The sequence below is a fragment of the Felis catus genome, chromosome X, assembly GCF_018350175.1.
Source record: "Felis catus isolate Fca126 chromosome X, F.catus_Fca126_mat1.0, whole genome shotgun sequence".
Classification (NCBI taxonomy): domain Eukaryota; kingdom Metazoa; phylum Chordata; class Mammalia; order Carnivora; family Felidae; genus Felis; species Felis catus.
Genome location: NC_058386.1, coordinates 89,150,886 through 89,169,244, shown reverse-complemented (window position 1 = coordinate 89,169,244; position 18,359 = coordinate 89,150,886). Strand labels below are relative to the sequence as shown.

The window sequence follows — 18,359 nt, the reverse complement described above, 5'->3', positions numbered from 1 at the left end:
TCAGTGTTTTAATTTCTATTTTGTGTTATTTTCTAATTTTTTAGTGATCAGTCGTATGTGATTAGTTTTGTGGTTCCTAATCAGAAAAGGTTGACACTTTTGGCACAACAGAAAGGAGTGGAAGGAACTTGGGTCGATATCTGCAATAACCCTGCCATGGAAGCTGAAATACTGAAAGAAATTAGAGAAGCTGCCAATGCCAGTAAGTAAGAAATCACTTGTCTGTTGAAGTCCCTGGATGTCATTTAATGATGTCTTGTGCATTAGTCTCCTTGAGACGTCTATTTCTTTGTTTTAATGATAAAATACAGGGCTTTAAAAACCTGCCTCTTGAAAAAAAATATATACACATACATTATATATACATTATGTATTATACTATAATAAATATATAGAAACATATATAAATGTATTTGTATGTCGGAAAGATCCTTAAATGTCGTAGAGTAGAATAACCTATCTAGTTCCTTATCGCATGTTACAACCATCCTTGCTGACTGGTCACCCAGCCTGTGCTCGGAATGGTCCATCTTTGTTCTGATAGTTCATGATGAGGTGCCCTGGTGTGGATCTCTTACCATTTATTGTTGTGGATACTAACTTGGTGTGGGCCCCTTCAATCTAGAGATCTCTGCCCTTCAGTTCTGGGAAATACCCATTTATCTTTTTTGTCTGTTTGCTCCTTCTTATTTTTATAGTTTTTCCCCATCCAGATTCTTTGTGTCTTTATCTGGGACTACGTTTCTGTGACTGTTGGACCACCTGCTTTCATCCTCTGGTTTTATTATCTTTTGTTTTCCATCTCATCCTTTTTGTTTTACATTCTGGCGTAGTCCCTCTACTTTTTTTAAAAAACATTTTTAATGTTTGTTTATTTTTGAGAGCCAGAGTATAAGTGGGGGAGGGGCAGAGAGAGAGGGAGACACAGAATCTAAAGCCGGCTCCAGGCTCTGAATTGTCAGCACAGAGCCTGATGTGGGGCTTGAACTCACAAACCATGAATTTTATTCCCTCCTTTACTCGACTTTACTCCCTCCTTCTGTTGTACTGAGCTGAAGTCAGATGCTTAAATGACTGAGCCACCCAGGCGCCCCCAGAGCCTCTCTACTTTATCACTTCTTCTAGCTATTGGAGTTTCCATTTCCAGTATCAGAATTTTAATGTTCAAGAGCTCGTTCCCATTTCCTCCATGTTCTTTTTGTAGCACCCTGTTGCTCTTTCATGAATGCAGTCAGTGTGTTTGTCTCTTATTCCTTCGAGGATATTCAAAGGACTCCTTTTATGAAGGATTCTTCTCCTGTTATTGCCTATCTCCTCCAAGTTCCACTTCCTGCTTGTTTTGGTCACAGCCTCTCCTATATCTGCAGATCCTTGTCTGTCCATTCATATTTGAGAACGAGGCACTAAAATACTGTTTGGAAAGCTCACTGGGCTTTACCAACAGGCTATTCAGATGTTGGTGTCTTGAGTCATTCCATTTCTACAAAGCAGACTTCTTCAGTCCCTTGCCTGGAGGATATTAGCCTCACTGCCTATTCTGGTAGCCAAAAAGAGGAAATTGGAATGGGGCTGGGGGCAGGGTGGGTGGTTCTTACCCCCACAGCATCCTTTTCGTCTCAGCTTTACTCCCTCCTTCTGTTGTACTTAGTGTCCTGGAGTCCAGAGTTTCTCTCGTTCGCTTTTCCGAAAAGAAAACCTGTCTCCAGCCCAGCTGGGGAAGAGCAGGATCAGGGAGAAGAACTGTCCTCTGTGCAAGCTGAGGGCCAACCCTCTTTCTTCAGCGTATCCCTCATCTCTGTCTTCAGAGGCATGGGCTCAGGGGGTCCATTTGCCTCTCGTCAGTGTCCTCTGTTGGCCGTTAGCTTTTAGCTCTCTCGGCTCCCCGTCAGTTACTGCTAGTTTGCTTGCTTTAGGTCTTCCAAAATTTTGTTGAACTCTCATCCAGTGTCCTCTTTCTCTCCTTTCAGGTGTTTCCTTGTGGTTAATAACTTTTTCACTTTAAAAATTATTTTAAACTGTTTACATGATTTTCCAAGGGGAACGTAGAGAAACTGTGAACTCCTCATGCTTAATTGGAGGCTGTTAACCTAATTTTTTTTTTTTTTCGAGAGAGAGAGGACCCAAGTGAGCAAGGGGCAGAGAGAGAGAGAGAGAGAATTGGGACTCACCCGAAGCAGGGTTCGAGGTCACCCAAAGCGGGGCTCAAACTCACGAACCGTGAGATCATAACCTGAGCTGAAACCAAGAGTCAGATGCTTAACCGACCGAGCCACCCAGGTGCCCCAATAAATTTTCTTTTTTTTTAAATTAATCCACTTTTTAACCTTATTGCTTCCCCTCCTAAAAAGTGAAAATATCATTTTCTGATTAGGTTATGTATATTCATTGTAAAATGCTGGACAGTACAGAAAATTATAAAAGAGGAAGTAAAAATCACGTGATTACAGTAGTTATTTTGGGTGGTGACCTTACATTCTGGTAAACATACCCAACCCATCAGCATCATTGACCTGTTTCTAAGTCAGTAGATACAGAATTGCATTTCATTTTTAACAGCTAAATAGTATTCCAGTATCAGGGTATACACTTAAGTCTTTGTTGGACTTTTTAAGTGAGTTCCTCTGTCCTGCACTGTAAACAAATATAACACATATCTTACATACTCAAATTATTTTTTTAATTATTTTTTTACTATGAATCCCTAGAAATGGAATTTCAGAGTCAAAATATCTATTTTTAAAAGGCTTTTTCCTCTCCGTTGTCACATAACTCCCTCTTCTCCCAGAAAAACTGTAGACTAGTTTATACCTTTATCAGAGGTACACAAGCACTCCTATTTCCCTAACTAGGCTACATATAATTTATTTTTTTTAATTAACTACTTAGGTTCCATTTTGGCTTAAAAATATGGTTTGTAATAGTAGCTACTGGGTGGAAGTTGAAAAACTATTTTTCCCCAAGAAGAACATGCTTGTAGTTAACTGTGGACACTATAAAGTTTTACATAACAGATGCCTGTTAACATAATCAGATTGAAAGGTAAGTTGCTTTATGACCATAAAGACAGGGGCTTAATGTTTTGGTTTTTTTTTTCTCAAAGATGGCTTTGTCAGTTATAGTATTATTGACATATCACACTTTTTATGTTGTTATCACCAGGCTACCAGAATTTTTTTTCATGTAGTATTTCAAAAAGTATTTCAGCAAATAGGCTGTTATTTTTAGTCACCCGCTGAATGTACTAATGGGTAAAATGCGACTTGAATAATTTGTCATTGTGTATTTCACTGTGTAAAAGCAATAATGGGGAAAGTCAACCTGGAATCAGGTGAAAAATGGAATAAGGTTCTAGGATCTGCAGGACCCCCATAACTTTCCTAGATTGAGGCATGAAATTGAACAATCAGTGATTTGAAAATATACAGTAATCATGAGCTTAAATGTATAAGTCCTAGTTTTTCTGTGCCACGAAATATTTATCTTGCCAACCTTTTGCTTCCAGTTATAATTTCAGAGACTTAAGGCAAAAAAGTATAAAATAGTCTTGACTGTGTTCAGCTAAAACTGCCTGAAAGCACACAACTTTTATAGCGGGCCTCTTCATGTTTTAAATAGAAGTGTGAGGTCTGCAACCAAACCCAAGTTTGTGTGCCTTGTAATGCAGCCAAGCCAATCACTGAGACATCGAGTATGCAGCAAGGAAAGGGTTTGTTCAAGAGGCAGCCAAAATGGGAGACAGAAGGGCAAGCCTCAAATCCACCTTCCTGAAGGGGGACAGGACAAGGTTTTTTGGTGGTTGTTGTTTTGTTGTTGTTGTTGTTGTTGTTGTTGCTTTCGTTTTTGTTTAAATTATCATAGTGCCAGGGAATACATACATGTTGATCAAAAGGGTGGGGAAACTTATGACTTTTAAGGAGGAAAGTTGGAGCTTGCACATTTGGCAAACATGCATGTAATATACATCCCATGTTCACTTTGGGGTATAGACTTACTATTAAAAGACAAAATTTGGCCCCTGCCTTCGGGAGGTCCTCTTAAGACAAGGTGAGGGGCTAGGTGCATGTTCTGTGAGCCAGTATAAACTGGATTGGGTGTCGAGCTCATTATCTCGGGGAAGGAATGCTTGTTCACAGGCTGGAGCCGTATCTGTGACCTTCAGCTTATGCCTCTGCAGAGACATCTAGCGGGTTTGCTAGTGGGGTCTGGAAAGAAACCATAGCTGATTAGGGAGAAACACATCTCTGAAAAACAAGCTTCAAATTTCCTTTTAGTTTCAACCTCATTAACCTTATGGGCATGGTTTCGCTTTCTCTTGTGTCTTGAAGGAGTTGGGACAGTGGCCACTCTGGCTGCTTCCTGCAGCAAAAGGGCACAGCTTCTGGATTTGAGGAATGAAGCAACTTTGTACCCCTTTGGAAATATTCCCTGGTACTTGACTTAACATGTACATTTGGCATGACCAAAATATCAGTTCCTTTTTTGATTGTTTTGAAACAACATTGGAAAGCATATTTGATTATTACATTATCTAATTAATGTAAAGTATAGATAACCCAAATCGTAGTATTCCCTGTGACACTGACCTAATCCTTTGAGGAATCTGGGAAAAGAGTCCACTAACCAAATCAATTTCTCTAGACCCCTCTGGGGAAATGTACTGTAGCCAAGAGGCTTACTCTCTGCTTTTATCTGAATGAGTTTGTTCTTAATCTGAAGCATTATATAAACACTGCAAGTTGTGTTAGCACTGGCACATATCCTACCCTGTTTTGCAAGCATAGTCCAAAGCAGCGTGCTTATCAAACACTACCTTGGCTAACACGTTTCTTTTCTTTTTTGTTGGGCAACAACAACAACAGCAGTTTTGTTGGTGAGCATGCCTAAGGTGATAGAAAAGATTCTTGATCATGAGCTCTGATTCCCCTCCAGGGTAAAAATGTTTTCCCAGACAGATGTCAAAATCTGTCCTCTTGGTAACCAGGCAGGTAACTCCCATCTGGTGTTCATTCCCTTTTTGTTTGATAAAAAGGTTTAAGAGGGTTGGTACAATAACTGGTTTCATTGAGATTGCGAATAGAGAAAGGGAAACCTAATTTTTAAATAAGTAGATTTCTCTTATTTTCCAACTGCCAAGGCATGGCTAACCCAGGGCTGGTTAGAAGTAATGGGAAGATACCCCCTTTGACCAAGATTTTTCTTAGAAAAACATCACACAGATCAACATGGTTCACTAGTAGCCGGGGTTCAACTGTTCTGTTCTGGATGTTAGGTAAGAAGTTTGCTCCATATCGCATGAACCAGTCTTTCTTGAGAAAAGGTCAGCTCAGTTAGAACACTTGTCCCATTTCAGGAGGCAGTCATGCCAGCAGGATCTCAAACTTAGGGCTATATTGTGCAAGCAAGCAAGTAATTAATTTTAAGTGGAATTTCTATGGAAACAAAAGAAAACCCCTTGTTGGTGGTTGTAGCAAATTACAAACCCAGTGCTGCCAGTGAGAAGGTTTCTAGATGTCAGTCTTGAAGCATCATTTTTTTTAAAGTTTTTATTTATTTCGAGAGACAGAGTGTGTGTATGTGGGTGGTGGTGGTGAGGAGCAGAAAGAGAGAGGGAGAGGGAAAGAGAATCCCAAGGAGGCTCCACGCTGTCACCACAGGGCCCTATGTAGGGTTCGAACTCATGAAACGTGAGATCATGCCCTGAGCAAAAATCAAGAGTTGGATGCTTAACAACTGAGCCACCCAGGCGTCCCCAGGCTTGAAGCATCTTTAGATGGAGTGAGGGCAGGCAGTGGCAGTCTGACAGATTTTCCTGGTTTGTAGTTCAGATGTCTTTGGCGACCTTTCTGGGTGGCCTTGATACAGCAATAGGCAAGAAGATTTTCCAAACATGAGCTATTGTGGCAATTTCTCTGAAGTTTACTTTGAGCAGTCTAGCTTCAGTTCAGAGCGCTTGAGGAAAAGGGCAGTTTTAGTTATTTGGTTTTTTTTTTTAAGAGAGAGAGAGAGAGAGAAAACTTGGGCGAGAGGCAGAGAGAGAGAGAGAGAGAGAGAAAGAGAACCTCAAGCACACTCCATGCTCTGTGCAGAGCCTGACACAGGGCTCAATTCCACGACCCTGGGATCATGACCTGAGCAGAAATCAAGAGTTGGATGCTCCACTGAGTCACCCAGGTACCCCCAGTTTTAGTTTTAAATGATTTCAAGTCAAGGGAGTGGGAGAAAATTGGAAACCTTAGTTTGAACAGTCATGGCTAGATATCCGAGGAAACCAGAAGAATTGACTATCCAGCCCAGTTTTATGGGGAAACAACAAACACTCAAAAAAAACAGGTAATTAGAACTAGCATGTAACATCCACAAAGCTGTATTACTGAAACATAATTTTTCTGTCTAAATCACCCTCATTTCCATCAAAGATCTGCCACATTTAGACAAATTTATTTGTAAAATAAATCCAGTTTTAACTTGGCCTAATTATTTACATAAGTGCAGCAAGAATAGTGATTGGCCATATATGTTCTTTTTGAATCTGCTTTGCTGGAACTTTTCATAAGGAAGTTTCAAATTGAACTTTTAATTTTATTTTTATTTTAGAGAGAGAGAACATGTACCCACATTCGAGTGGGGGAGGGGCAGAGGGAGAGAGAAAAGGAATCCCAAGCAGGTTCAGCGAGGATCCCAATGAGGGGCTTGATCCCACGATCAAGGTCATGATCTGAGCTGAAATCAAGGGATGCTCAACTGACCGGGCCACCTAGGTGCCCCAGAGTTGAACTTTGAAGAGCCTCTTGAGGCTAAGAAGCCAAGCCAAATAATTGCCCTCAGACTTGCCTGCAACACCTATAGATTTGGGTGAATTCCTCCCTTCTTGAGGTTTCCCCCTGGCCCCACCAAGATATCCTGAGGTTCCTGCACCTGCCAGGAAGTGACTTCTTTACTCACCTGGAATGGCTGCAGGGAACTCTGTGAGCAAGGTATCAGGGTGATATTTCCCAGGGGTGCTATTGGATCCATAAATTCAACCTTAGCTCTTTAATTGTTTTATTTTTTATGTTTATTTATTTTTGAGAAAGAAAGAGAAAGAGAGAGAAAGTAAGTGCAGGAGGGGCAGAGAGAAAGGGAGACACCAAATTGGAAAGAGGCTCCAGGCTCTGAGCTGTCACCACAGAGCCCAACGTGGGGCTCGAACTCACAAACCAGGAGATCATGACCTGAGCTGAAGTCAGATGCTTAACTGACTGAGCCACTCAGGTGCCCCTGAACCTTAGTTCTTTAAGCTGTCTGGTCCTGTTCGGGTCCGTGCATGTTGCCCTCAAATATGACTTTCCAGTCAAAGCTTTGGTAATATAACCAGTGTTTCCAATAGTGTCTTATTACAAGGAGAACAGATTCTTATTGAACTTCAGCAAACAATTGTAACTGCCATGAAAATAAGAATAATCACTGGGAGTTTTGAATTTTGGGGGGACCAAGTGGGGAGGAAAAGATAAATGTTTCGATTATGCTTAGAAAGGTATAATTCATCAAATTGCTATAGACCAGTTAGCTTAAGAGAAAAAAAAAAGCTTTTTTTTTTTTTTAATTTGGAAGAGCCAACATTAGAGAGCCAGCATGTTTCAAACAAGAGTCATAAAAAATATAATCCTCTTTGTCAGTTCTTTCAGGCCCATGTTGTTTTTGTTCTGTTTGAATCCAGTTTTTCTGGATTCTTAACCAGTGTTAGTTTTATGATCTTAAGGTTATCAGAAACCTGTAATTGTTGAAAGTCTTTTTTATGAATCTCTCATGATGAAACACATTTGCAGGATGCTTTTGTAAAAGCATCTGAGCAAAAGTATAAATGTCTGTAAATGATAAAAGACGTAAAAATTGGCCATGGTTAAAAATCTGATAAGAGTTTATTATAATGCAATTGACAGGCAAATTTGGTTACTTCTGTAACACATAACATTTCAGTAATCAGAATTACAAGTGATGACATTATACCAGGACATATCAAGACCTTAGGAATTTTATGTAATCTGGAACAGTCATAACATTTATCTACACAGTATAGCCTAAGAAAGTTTATCAGCACTGGGGTGCCTGGGTGGCTCAGTTGGTTAAGCGTCCGACTTCAGCCAGGTCACGATCTCGCGGTCCAGGAGTTCCAGCCCCGCGTCAGGCTCTGGGCTGATGGCTCAGAGCCTGGAGCCTGTTTCAGATTCTGTGTCTCCCTCTTTCTCTGACCCTCCCCTGTTCATTCTCTCTCTCTCTCTCTCTCTCTGTCTCAAAAATAAATAAGTGTTAAAAAAATTTTTTTTAAAAGAAAGTTTATCAGCACTTATTTGGCAATGCTTCTTGTGTAATTTGACAAACCAAATAAATAAGCCTAATTGGTTGAAAAGATTTCATTTAGAATTTGAATTTGGAGAAGTTTGTCAAAAATATCAGAACGTTTTAAAATACATACCAAAATACGATTACAGATCGTTACAAAACTTAATAGTTATCTGTTTAACCAAGATGACAATACAAGATTTTAAAGGTAAACACAGAAGGTTGCATAGGCATTAGCAAAACTTAGCTTTTTCAATATGGAGAAGATTCAGCTTTCTTAAGTATTTTCAATGGCCTGATAAAGACAAAACATAGAAATTGTTTTCCCAGGCAGATGAAGAAAACCTTTGTTTGTAATTTTCTATCAAGAGCATACCAACAATCTAAGAAAACTTTGTTATCTTAACACAGAGAAAGAACAAATTCCAGTCTTATACTAGTGTACTATTAATATTAAAACTCATTTATTACAAGTTTAGTCCTGACCACACATAAAATTCTGTTTCAAAAATTTCCCTTTGTAAACCCTCCATAATTTTTTTTTTTACATTAAGATTTTTTCCAAGGCGCCTAGGTGGCTCAGTCCATTGAGTGTCCCACTCTTTTTTTTAATATAATTTATTGTCAAATTGGCTTACATACAACACTCAATGAGCATCCAACCTTTGATTTAGCTCAGGTCAGGGTCCCAGGGTCGTGGGATCAAGCCCTGCATCAGGCTCCATGCTGAGTATGGAGCCTGCTTGAGATTCTCTTTCTCTCTCTGTCCACAACCCCCGATCTCTTAAAAAAAAAAAAAGATTTTTTTTTCCTCAGTTTTTTTTAAATAACTAGTCTCATTATTTTAGGACAAAATCCTTTTCCCTCAACAAAAATGTATTCACATTATTCATACCTTTTTTTTTTTTTAACCAAAATTACATATCCCATTTCCTTTGGTTTTTTTTTTTTTTTTTGGTTTATTTTTATTCTTTTATTTTAATCCCAGTATAGTAAACATACACTGTTAATATTAGTTTCAGGGGTACGATACAGTGATTCAACACTTTTGTACACCATTTTCTTTGCATACAGACTTGTTCCCCTTTTCCGGTAGTCTTAATTACATTTATTAGAATTCTTAACTATTATAAACTTCAATTTCTAGTGAAAACTAATAGTAACCAATTGTGAACTGACTCTTACACCAGAATTTTTTAGCTTGGCACATTTATGAGTTTATTTAATAATTTTTAGAAACCTATGACTTTTCATAGTATAATCTCTTAATAAAGCACAAAACATGTTTACTAAGAGACCCCAATTTATCTTGTTAGTTTTGTCTTATTTTATTTTAAGTTTATTTATTTTTGAGAGAGAGCACATATGACTGGGGGAGGGGCAGAGAGAGAGAGAGAGAGAGAGAGAGAGAGAGAGAGAGAGAATCCCAAGCAGGCTCTGCACAGTCAACGCAGAGCCTGATGCGGGGCTCAGTCTCACAAACTATGAGATCATGACCTGAGCTGAAGTCAAGAGTCAGATGCTTAACCAACTGAGCCCCCCAGGTGCCCAGAGACCCCACTTGATCTTTAGATTCTCTGTAATAAAGAAACCAAAAGTGCATAAACCTATGGTCGGTAAGGAATGTTTTATTATTTTCTCTTATTTGGAAATGATCTGGATATTTAATGAATTTAACTTTAAGGTTTCAGGTTACCAAAGATTTTGGAAGCTATTTAAAAGTTTACCTAGAAACCTTTTTATCTTAATTTACTTGCTCTCAACAATTATATTTTGATCACCCATAAAAACTTTATATCACAGTCATTCTCCCAAGGCATATTTAAAAAAAATTGTAACAGATCCTATCAACTTATTTGACTTAAGTAAATGCAGGCAGAATAAAAGTTTTACATCTAATGCTGGCAACTTGAAAGACATGTCCATTTTAATTAAACAAACAACCTTAAGTTAGCTTTAATACTGACTGTTTTTGCAGATCATGTGAACTTGAAAACCATTTGGGTTGGTTCCTATCTTTCTGAGTTTTAAGAATGCCCAGTTATTTTTTAAAAAAAATTTAATTATTTATTGAGAGAGAGTGTGAGTGGGGGAGGTGCAGAGAGAGAGGAGACACAGAATCCAAAGCAGGCTCCAGGTTCCAGGCTGAGCTGTCAGCACAGAGCCTGTCATGGGGCTCCAACCTATGGACTGTGAGATCATGACCTGAGCCAAGGTCGGAAGCTCAACCGACTGAGCCACCCAGGAGCCCCAAGAATGCCCAATTCTTAGCAAGCTCTTGCCTATAAACCAACTAAATAGAGCTCTTTTATAAATTAATCTTAACAGTACCACCCAGAGGTAGAGAATATATATTTACAACATCTATGGACACACCTACAAATACACAAGATACAAACAAAGTCTTACAGCCTTTGTTTTACTAATATTTGTGGAGAGGACATTAAAAGCCCAATTTCCAAGTCTGTCTTTGTGTGTTGAAATAAAATATTACATTTCTTCTGCATGGGCTTATTCTAATACAGCATCCAAAAAAACTGAACATAGGGTATTTCATCCCATTTCTTCCCTTTTACAGAACAAAGCTAATTGCAAGATAACATTATAATTTCTGGGTCTGTTAGTTCATTATTTTTCTCCAGAGTCTAATGAACATTGTGGCCAAGCAGTGTTGCATGTTGCAAAAAGAAGATCATTTTTTTAATTAAAAAAAAATGTTTATTTATCTTTGAGAGAGAGCGCGCCAGCAGAGGAGAGGCCAAGACAGAGCAAGAGACACAGTCTGAAGCATGCTTCAGGCTCTGAGCTGTTAGCACAGAGCCCAACACCGGGCTCCCAACTCAGGAACTGTGAGATTATGACTTGAGCCGAAGTTGGATGCTCAACCGACTGAGCCACCCACGTGCCTCCATTTTTTCCCCCTTTTCATGGGTTCATAATGAAACATTGTCAAGTTTGGGGAAATACAGCTCATAGGGTTGCATTTGGGAACTGAATAGGCATTTCCAATTTTCCAATTAGCATGTGGCCCATTTGATCGAAAGATACCAAACACTGCAGCAAGAAACACAATAAATAAAGCCCAGAAGAGTGTTGGTTCCTCATCAAAAGTCGGGACTTCGCCAACTGAACGAAACAGCTTCCTACTTGCTAGTTCTTCTTAAAAGTCAGAGGTTTACTGACTCAACCACATGGCTTCCTACTCAAGCTAAGAGAGCCAAACCAAAACCCCCTATTTGAAGGCAACTGAACGGGAGGAAGAAATAAGCTCACGTGCCATCCCACGTGAAGTACTCATCAAGAGAGGTCTGTCCAAACCAAACCCCAAAACTATTGCTGCAAAAGTTAAGCAGCAAAGGTCCGGTGCCCAGTCCAGCTGGGGCCCCAGGAACTGTCCCTGCAACAAGGAGGCTAGGCAGCTGCTTGGACTCATCATCAGACTCCTGTTCCCTGCTGGGAGCCGACAAACCATGTGCAATGAGCTCCTGGCTGGCTCACCACATTTGTAACCAAACTTGAGTTCACGTGCCTGACATTCAGCAGAGCCAATCACTGAGACATTGAATGTGCAGCAAGGAAAGGGTTTAAGAGGCAGCCAAACAAAGAGACAGAAGGGCAAGCCTCAAATCTGCCTTCCTGAAGGGGGACAGGACAAGGTTTTTTCTTTTCTTTTCTTTTCTTTTCTTTTCTTTTCTTTTCTTTTCTTTTCTTTTCTTTTCTTTTCTTTTCTTTTCTTTTCTCTACTTTTCTTTATTAATCATAGAGGTTGGGGGGCACCTTGGGTGGCTCAGTCAGGTGAGCGTCCAGCTTCAGCCGAGGTCATAATATCACAGTTCACGAGTTCAATCCTCATGTCGGGCTCTGTGCTGACAGCTCAGAGCATGGAGTCTGCTTCAGATTCTGTGTCTCCCTCTCTGCCGCTCCCCCATTTGTGCTCACTCGCTCTCTCAAACAAAATTATTAAAAAATAATCATACGGGTTGGGATTACACGCACCTTGATGAAAAGGGCTGGGAAACTTTTAACTGAATGAAGAAAGATGGAGCTTGCACATATAAGTAACATACATCCCATGTTCACTTTGCGGTGCAGACTTACCATTAGAAGGAGACAAAATTTGGCCCCAGCCTTCAGGAGGTCCTCTTAGGACAAGGTGAGGGGCTAGGTGCATGCTCTGTGAGTCAGTATAAACTGGATCGGTGTCAAGCTCATTATCTCGGGGAAGGAATGCTTGTTTACAGGCTGGAGCCATGTCCATGACCTTCAGTTTATGCCTCTGCAGAGACATCTAGCAGGTTTGCTAGTGGGGTCTGGCAAGAAACCATAGCTGATTAAGGAGAAACACGTCTCTGAAGAACAAGCTTTAAATTAATTGTTAGTTTCAACCTCATTAACCCCAGTGGGGCTTGCTTTCAGGTTACCTATCATAAGAATACAAACTGAAAAGTTTTGTAGTGATTTGACAACTACCAATGGCTAGGGAAACAAACAAAAAACCCAACAATATTTGCTGCCACCTGCAGGCTGTATTTCATAATGTTGCAGGTAATTCATATAAAATGCCACGTGTAAAAATCCTGTTTGTTTTTTCTTCCCCCTGCTCTCACTTGTTGGCAGTGTATCCTGTTTATAAGAAACTGGGGTATTACCCATTGTTCTCTGAAGCTTGTGTTACTAGATAATATTTAGGAGTTCCCAAAATGAAATTTCCCAAAATGTACATTTCCCAGAATGTAGCCTTTTCCCCCTTTGAACAGGAATTTAGTTCATGAAGATTAAATAGAGTCACTTTTATAAATATACCTAAATTTGCTTGTGTGCAACTGAGACAATATGCCTACCTTGTCCTGATTTTATCAGTGTTTCCGGAATAGGACTTATGTAAATAAGGGAAGTATAGTAAAACTTTGGATTGCCAGTAATTTGTTCTGTGACCATTCCACAAGATGAGCAAACATTTCCAATAAGTTTTAACCTGATAAACAAGCGATGTCTTGCAATGCAAATAGTCCGTGATGCTGAACGTCACATGATCACAACTGGGCCAATGGATCTTGAAGTTTGCTTTGATATACAAGTGCTTTGGATTACAAACATGTTTCCGGAACAAATTATGCTCGCAAACCAAGGTTTTACTGTATTATGAAATAAAAGGTTTGGGAGCCAAATCTATAGCTGAGGATGTAACTGTATCCTTAACATCCAGATGTGACCTTGGGAACAGATGGGCTTATTTCTGGCACCTCCCCCATATCTGAGCTGTAATGTATCAACAGAGCAGACCTGGTTAATTTGGGCAAGTTTCATGTTCCTGTTCAGGTATTACTTTTAAGGATTTGGTTCTGTGTAATGGGAAAGATTATTTTTCCACACTCCAGTTTATATTTTTCTCTGATTTTAATGAGAAATTCAGTAATTTAATCCAGCTTTTGAAAAACTCAGGACTGGTAGTAGGTCAAAAACATCCCTGAGTTTGATTTCTTTTTGTGCTTGTCACTGAAACCAAGTTGTTTCTAAAGTCACCTAGGCTGTTTAGCAGTAGTTTTTAAACATGCAGATGTGTGCTCCTTCAGAATTGCTGTTTTAATATTTTTTTTGAGAGAGAGAGCATGAGCAAGGGGTAGAGGGGCAGAGAGAGGGGGAGAGAGAGAATCTTAAGCAGGCTCCACACCCAGCATGGAGCCTGACGGGGCTCAGTCTCACAACCCTTAGATCATGACCTGAGCCCAAGCCAGGAGTTGGAGGCCTAACCAGTTAAGCCACCCAGGTGCCCCAAAATTGCTGTTTTAAATAATTGCATATAAAATAAACCTCATCTGGGAGCTCCCTCGCTGTCAACAAGGACCCTGCTTGGGATTCTGTCTCTCTCTCTCTCTGCACCTCCTACACGCGTTCTGTCTCTCTAAGTAAAAAAAAAATAAAGCTCATCTGTAGATTAACATTGCTGTTAATGGGCCTTCAGGATTTTAGGAATGAGCTTGTACTAATAATAACCTGATGGAGTGTAATTGAATTTAAAATTACTGAGTACTCTATTGATTGATTCTGTGTCCTTATTTTCTTATGTGCTCTGACATCTCAGCATGTGCTGAGTTGTTTAACTCAGGTGCAGTATGTGCCACCTCAATTCTTGAGACCATTTAAGTGTGAAATTCACAATCCCCCTTTTGATTCTAATTTGAATGCATAGTAAAGCTCAAGAAGAACGGCTGGCTAGCGGTTTAGGTCCCTGCAGAATGAATAAATACATACGTATGTATTTCCTGAGGGCTCTTAATGTGGCCCCGTGGATGGCAGTGAACGAAACAAAAACTCTGCTTTCATGGAGCTTATGTTCTAGCAGGTGAGACAAATATACATGATGTGTGGGGTGGCGATAAGTATTTTGAAGAAAATCTCGTGCCAAGGGATGGACAAAGAGGGTACGGGGACATCTGTTCTGAAGGGTCAGGGAAGCCTTCCCGAGGAGTAGCATTTGAGTAGACACATGGATGAAGTAAGGAAATGAGCCATGCAGCTACCAAAAGGGAAGACCATCGCAGGCAGAAGAAACAACGAATAGGAAGACTCTGAAGGCTTTTCCTGCATATGGTAGGAATATGGTAGAATAAAATCTCTGTAGGCTAAAACTGTATTCAACTGAAACAATTCAGGTATAGTTTGAGAACTCTACGATGAAATTGGAAGGCACCGAAATCATTAATTAACTATTCCCTCCCATCTCCCCTTTCTTTCCCTCTCTCCCACCTTCCCCCCTACCTTTCTCATTTCAGTGAATCTGGAGCGATTTGAAATTCCTATCAAGGTCCGCTTGAGTCCAGAGCCATGGACCCCTGAAACTGGTTTGGTCACTGATGCTTTCAAACTGAAGAGAAAGGAACTGAAGAACCATTACCTCAAAGACATTGAGCGAATGTATGGGGGCAAATAAAATGCTGCTCTGTCATTTACAGGTGTGCGGGAGGTTGTCTGGTGGTTTTTCAGTTCTAGAGTTTTAAGCCTTATTGAGCTGTCTGTTAGAATGTAAGGGGCGTATCATTCTAAAGACATGGTGGTAAAAAAAAAAAAAAAAAAAGAAAGAAAGAAAGAAACCCAAAGTGATTAAAATAGTCATGGAGTCTACTTTAACTTAGTTTTTGCCTAGTTCTCATGAAGCTGAAATCGAAAAGTTGTTTCCCGTTAGCTGTGTCATTAATTTTAGAGCAAAAATTCTGTTTTTAAAAATTAGCCTACCATCTGCTTGCTCTCTTAAAGGAAAATATTGAATGTTGAACAAAATAAACTGGAGTTGGTGTAGAATGTAGTTTGAGGTAATTTGCATCTTCCAATGTCTACTGTCTTCCTAGTTCAGAAGAAGCTTAAATATTAAGTATGACAAAAGAAATATGTACTAACACTACTTCAAAGCAGAAGTGTTGCAGGGCTTTAAAATTCTCTTCCAACAATTTATCTTGAAGGCAAAATTCAATCATAATATAATCTACAGAATCAAACAGTACCTTGGAAACCATTTTAGGATTCATAATTGTTGGTGTAGGTTAGAGATAGAATCATTGTAATGTTGTGAATAATTACAGTGCCTGAAGTCTGAATACAACAACATTAAATGCACCAAAAATTACTTAGTGATATATTTAAAGGGAAATTGTTTTTTTTTCTTTTTTTGGAAACTCAGAGGTCTGAAATCAGTAACTGTAATTATTGGAACGACTTAAGAGTAAAGTACATTTTGAAGAATGTCGAGAGCTGTCTTTCTAGGTTTGTTCAAAAGAAAGGACTGAGACCATGGGTAAAATGGTAAAAAGTGAAATCACATTTTAACAGGAAGTATTTTTATTTTCTGTGTTGAAAAAGGTGATGAAATCCATTAGAATTACCACCTGGGAAAGGATTTCAGTTCTGGATTTATCTTTGATAACAGGGATTGATTTGAAAGTGTACTCATATTAAATTAGCCTTGTAATTTAAGGTCTGCTTGCTGTTGCTGATTTGATTCATTTAGCTTTAATTTGAGCAAAGCGGGTGATGATGAATGACCTCCCCAGTATTTTGTTTGAATCTCTGAATGAATTGCTCGGAGGAGTTTGGGGAAGTTAAAGGGAAGGATACACTGTTACCCCTATTTTCCTGTTTGTGGGAAGAGTTGAGAAACTGGAAATGCTAGATCAGGGAAAAGGGAAGATACTCAATAAGGGACTGATAACTTGTACAGTAACTTGGCAATGCGGGCTTCTTTTTGAATCTTTCATTAAGATCTGGGATTCTACATCTGACAGATTTTCACACTTGAACCATAATTACTGTAAAAAGCAAAACTTCTTAATACTGTTATTCTTTGCACTTTTTTCTTAATCATTATATATATATATATATATATACATACACACACATATATGTTGCTGACATTGCTTTGTACAGACATGGGCCACCACTGCAACAAAATACATTCTTTTTGCTCTAAGATATTTATAATGAAAATATTTAAATGTTCTGTATATGGTGGTGAAAAGGAAAAAATAGTCTGGTGTTGTTATAAGCAAGAATGAAGGTTTTTGTTGAGATTTCTGTTCAGTGTTCTGCAATGTCAAATTCAAGGCAAGCACTCTCTGAAGTTATGTGTATGTGAGTATTGTCATTCTTCCCGACTTGCCTTTGAAGAGTGAATAACCATCATCATCAAGTAGACTACTGGTCAGCTTCTGCTGTTCTGGCCCACTGTTGATCCTTTAAGGATGATTTCCTTAGATCTTTTATTCAATATGTGAATTCCGCCCCCCCCCATTTGGAATGGTGATTTTAAATATGTGAATGCATGCATACCCCAGTGTCTTCACCCCGACCCATTCCCATCTCCAGAAAGCTAGAACACTGCCAACTAATCTGTTGTATAGGTCCTTTAGAAACATGGAATTAACACTTCAAGTTGGGTGCTGCTAATTCTTTGGGAAAATCCAAATATTGTTAAGGGACCAGGGAGATGCCACTACCCCCTGATTTTTCATCCCCCCCCCAAAAATATATATATATATACATGTTTATGTAAACCGGTCTTTCCATGTTCATAGTGACTTTTCGAGTATTTGAGGCTAAAGATTTTAATCCTACATTTTTATACCTATTTAAATTGTTCACTGTTATTCTGACATGTCAGCCATCAAATGAAGTTGTACTTAAAGATTTTACTACAGTTCTGTATATTTCTAAATCGAACACTTGTGACTTTTGCTTTAATTACATGAAAATATCTTGCCTCCTTGATACTTGTATTGCTTCTTTCTTGTTTTTCTTCCTAGAGTGGAAGGATATAATTGTATGGCTTTTCAAAACCGAGATACAGGTGAATGATTCAAAGAGTCAGAAGTTAAGGAGAATAATGTTTCTTTGGGGCATAAAGACTGATTCATAATAATCCTTGCCTATGTTTTCCTGATAGCACATGACAAATGTCTCTGAGGTGACAAGAAGAAGACAGGTTAATGATTGTGTGGTATTTGGAACTTGGAGAGAAATATTTTAATTTTCAAATGTAGTTACAAATGATAATGTATTCATATTTTGTACTTTCTGTTAAAAATGCACGATCGCAGGATTGTTACTTTGATTTTTGTGTTTATTCCTAATGAAAAACTTGGTTTGTTCTTGTTTTTAAGTTTGCACTCGAATCTTAAGAAATAAAACCATCCATATCAAGCCAGTTTGTGCCTAATGAAGTGCCAAGATAAAAATCTGCAGATAAAAATCCAGAATATTAGCCAGACTTCCTTCCTTCCTCCCTCCTTCCCTCCCCTCCCTTCTCTCTTGCTTCCCCCTCCCTTCCTCCTATTCTTCCTTCCTTTCTTCTTTAAAGTTTGTTTGTTTATGTATGTATGTATGTATGTATGTATTTATTTATGTAATCTCTACACCCAACATGGGGCTCAAACTCACAACCCCAAGATCAAGAGTCACAGGCATCTCTGACTGAGCCAGGCAGGCACCCCTGTTAGCCAGACTTTTAAACGCATATTTAAGAAGTACTCAAATGTAGGAGCGCCTGGATG

The 18,359-nt window shown here is 39.1% G+C and overlaps 1 protein-coding gene across 6 annotated transcripts in view; it reads left to right on the top strand.

Moving 5' to 3' along the window:
* The window catches only part of ACSL4 (acyl-CoA synthetase long chain family member 4), an 88,514-nt gene extending 70,501 nt beyond the window's left edge, over positions 1 to 18,013 (top strand). For all 6 annotated transcript variants that reach the window (XM_045050317.1, XM_045050314.1, XM_006943918.5 and 3 more), the window contains 2 exons: positions 45 to 202; positions 15,093 to 18,013. In XM_045050317.1, the coding sequence (XP_044906252.1) occupies positions 45 to 202; positions 15,093 to 15,250 (316 nt within the window). In that variant the 3' untranslated portion in view covers positions 15,251 to 18,013. The remainder of the gene's footprint in view (positions 1 to 44; positions 203 to 15,092) is intronic.
* The last annotated feature ends 346 nt before the right edge of the window (positions 18,014 to 18,359 follow it).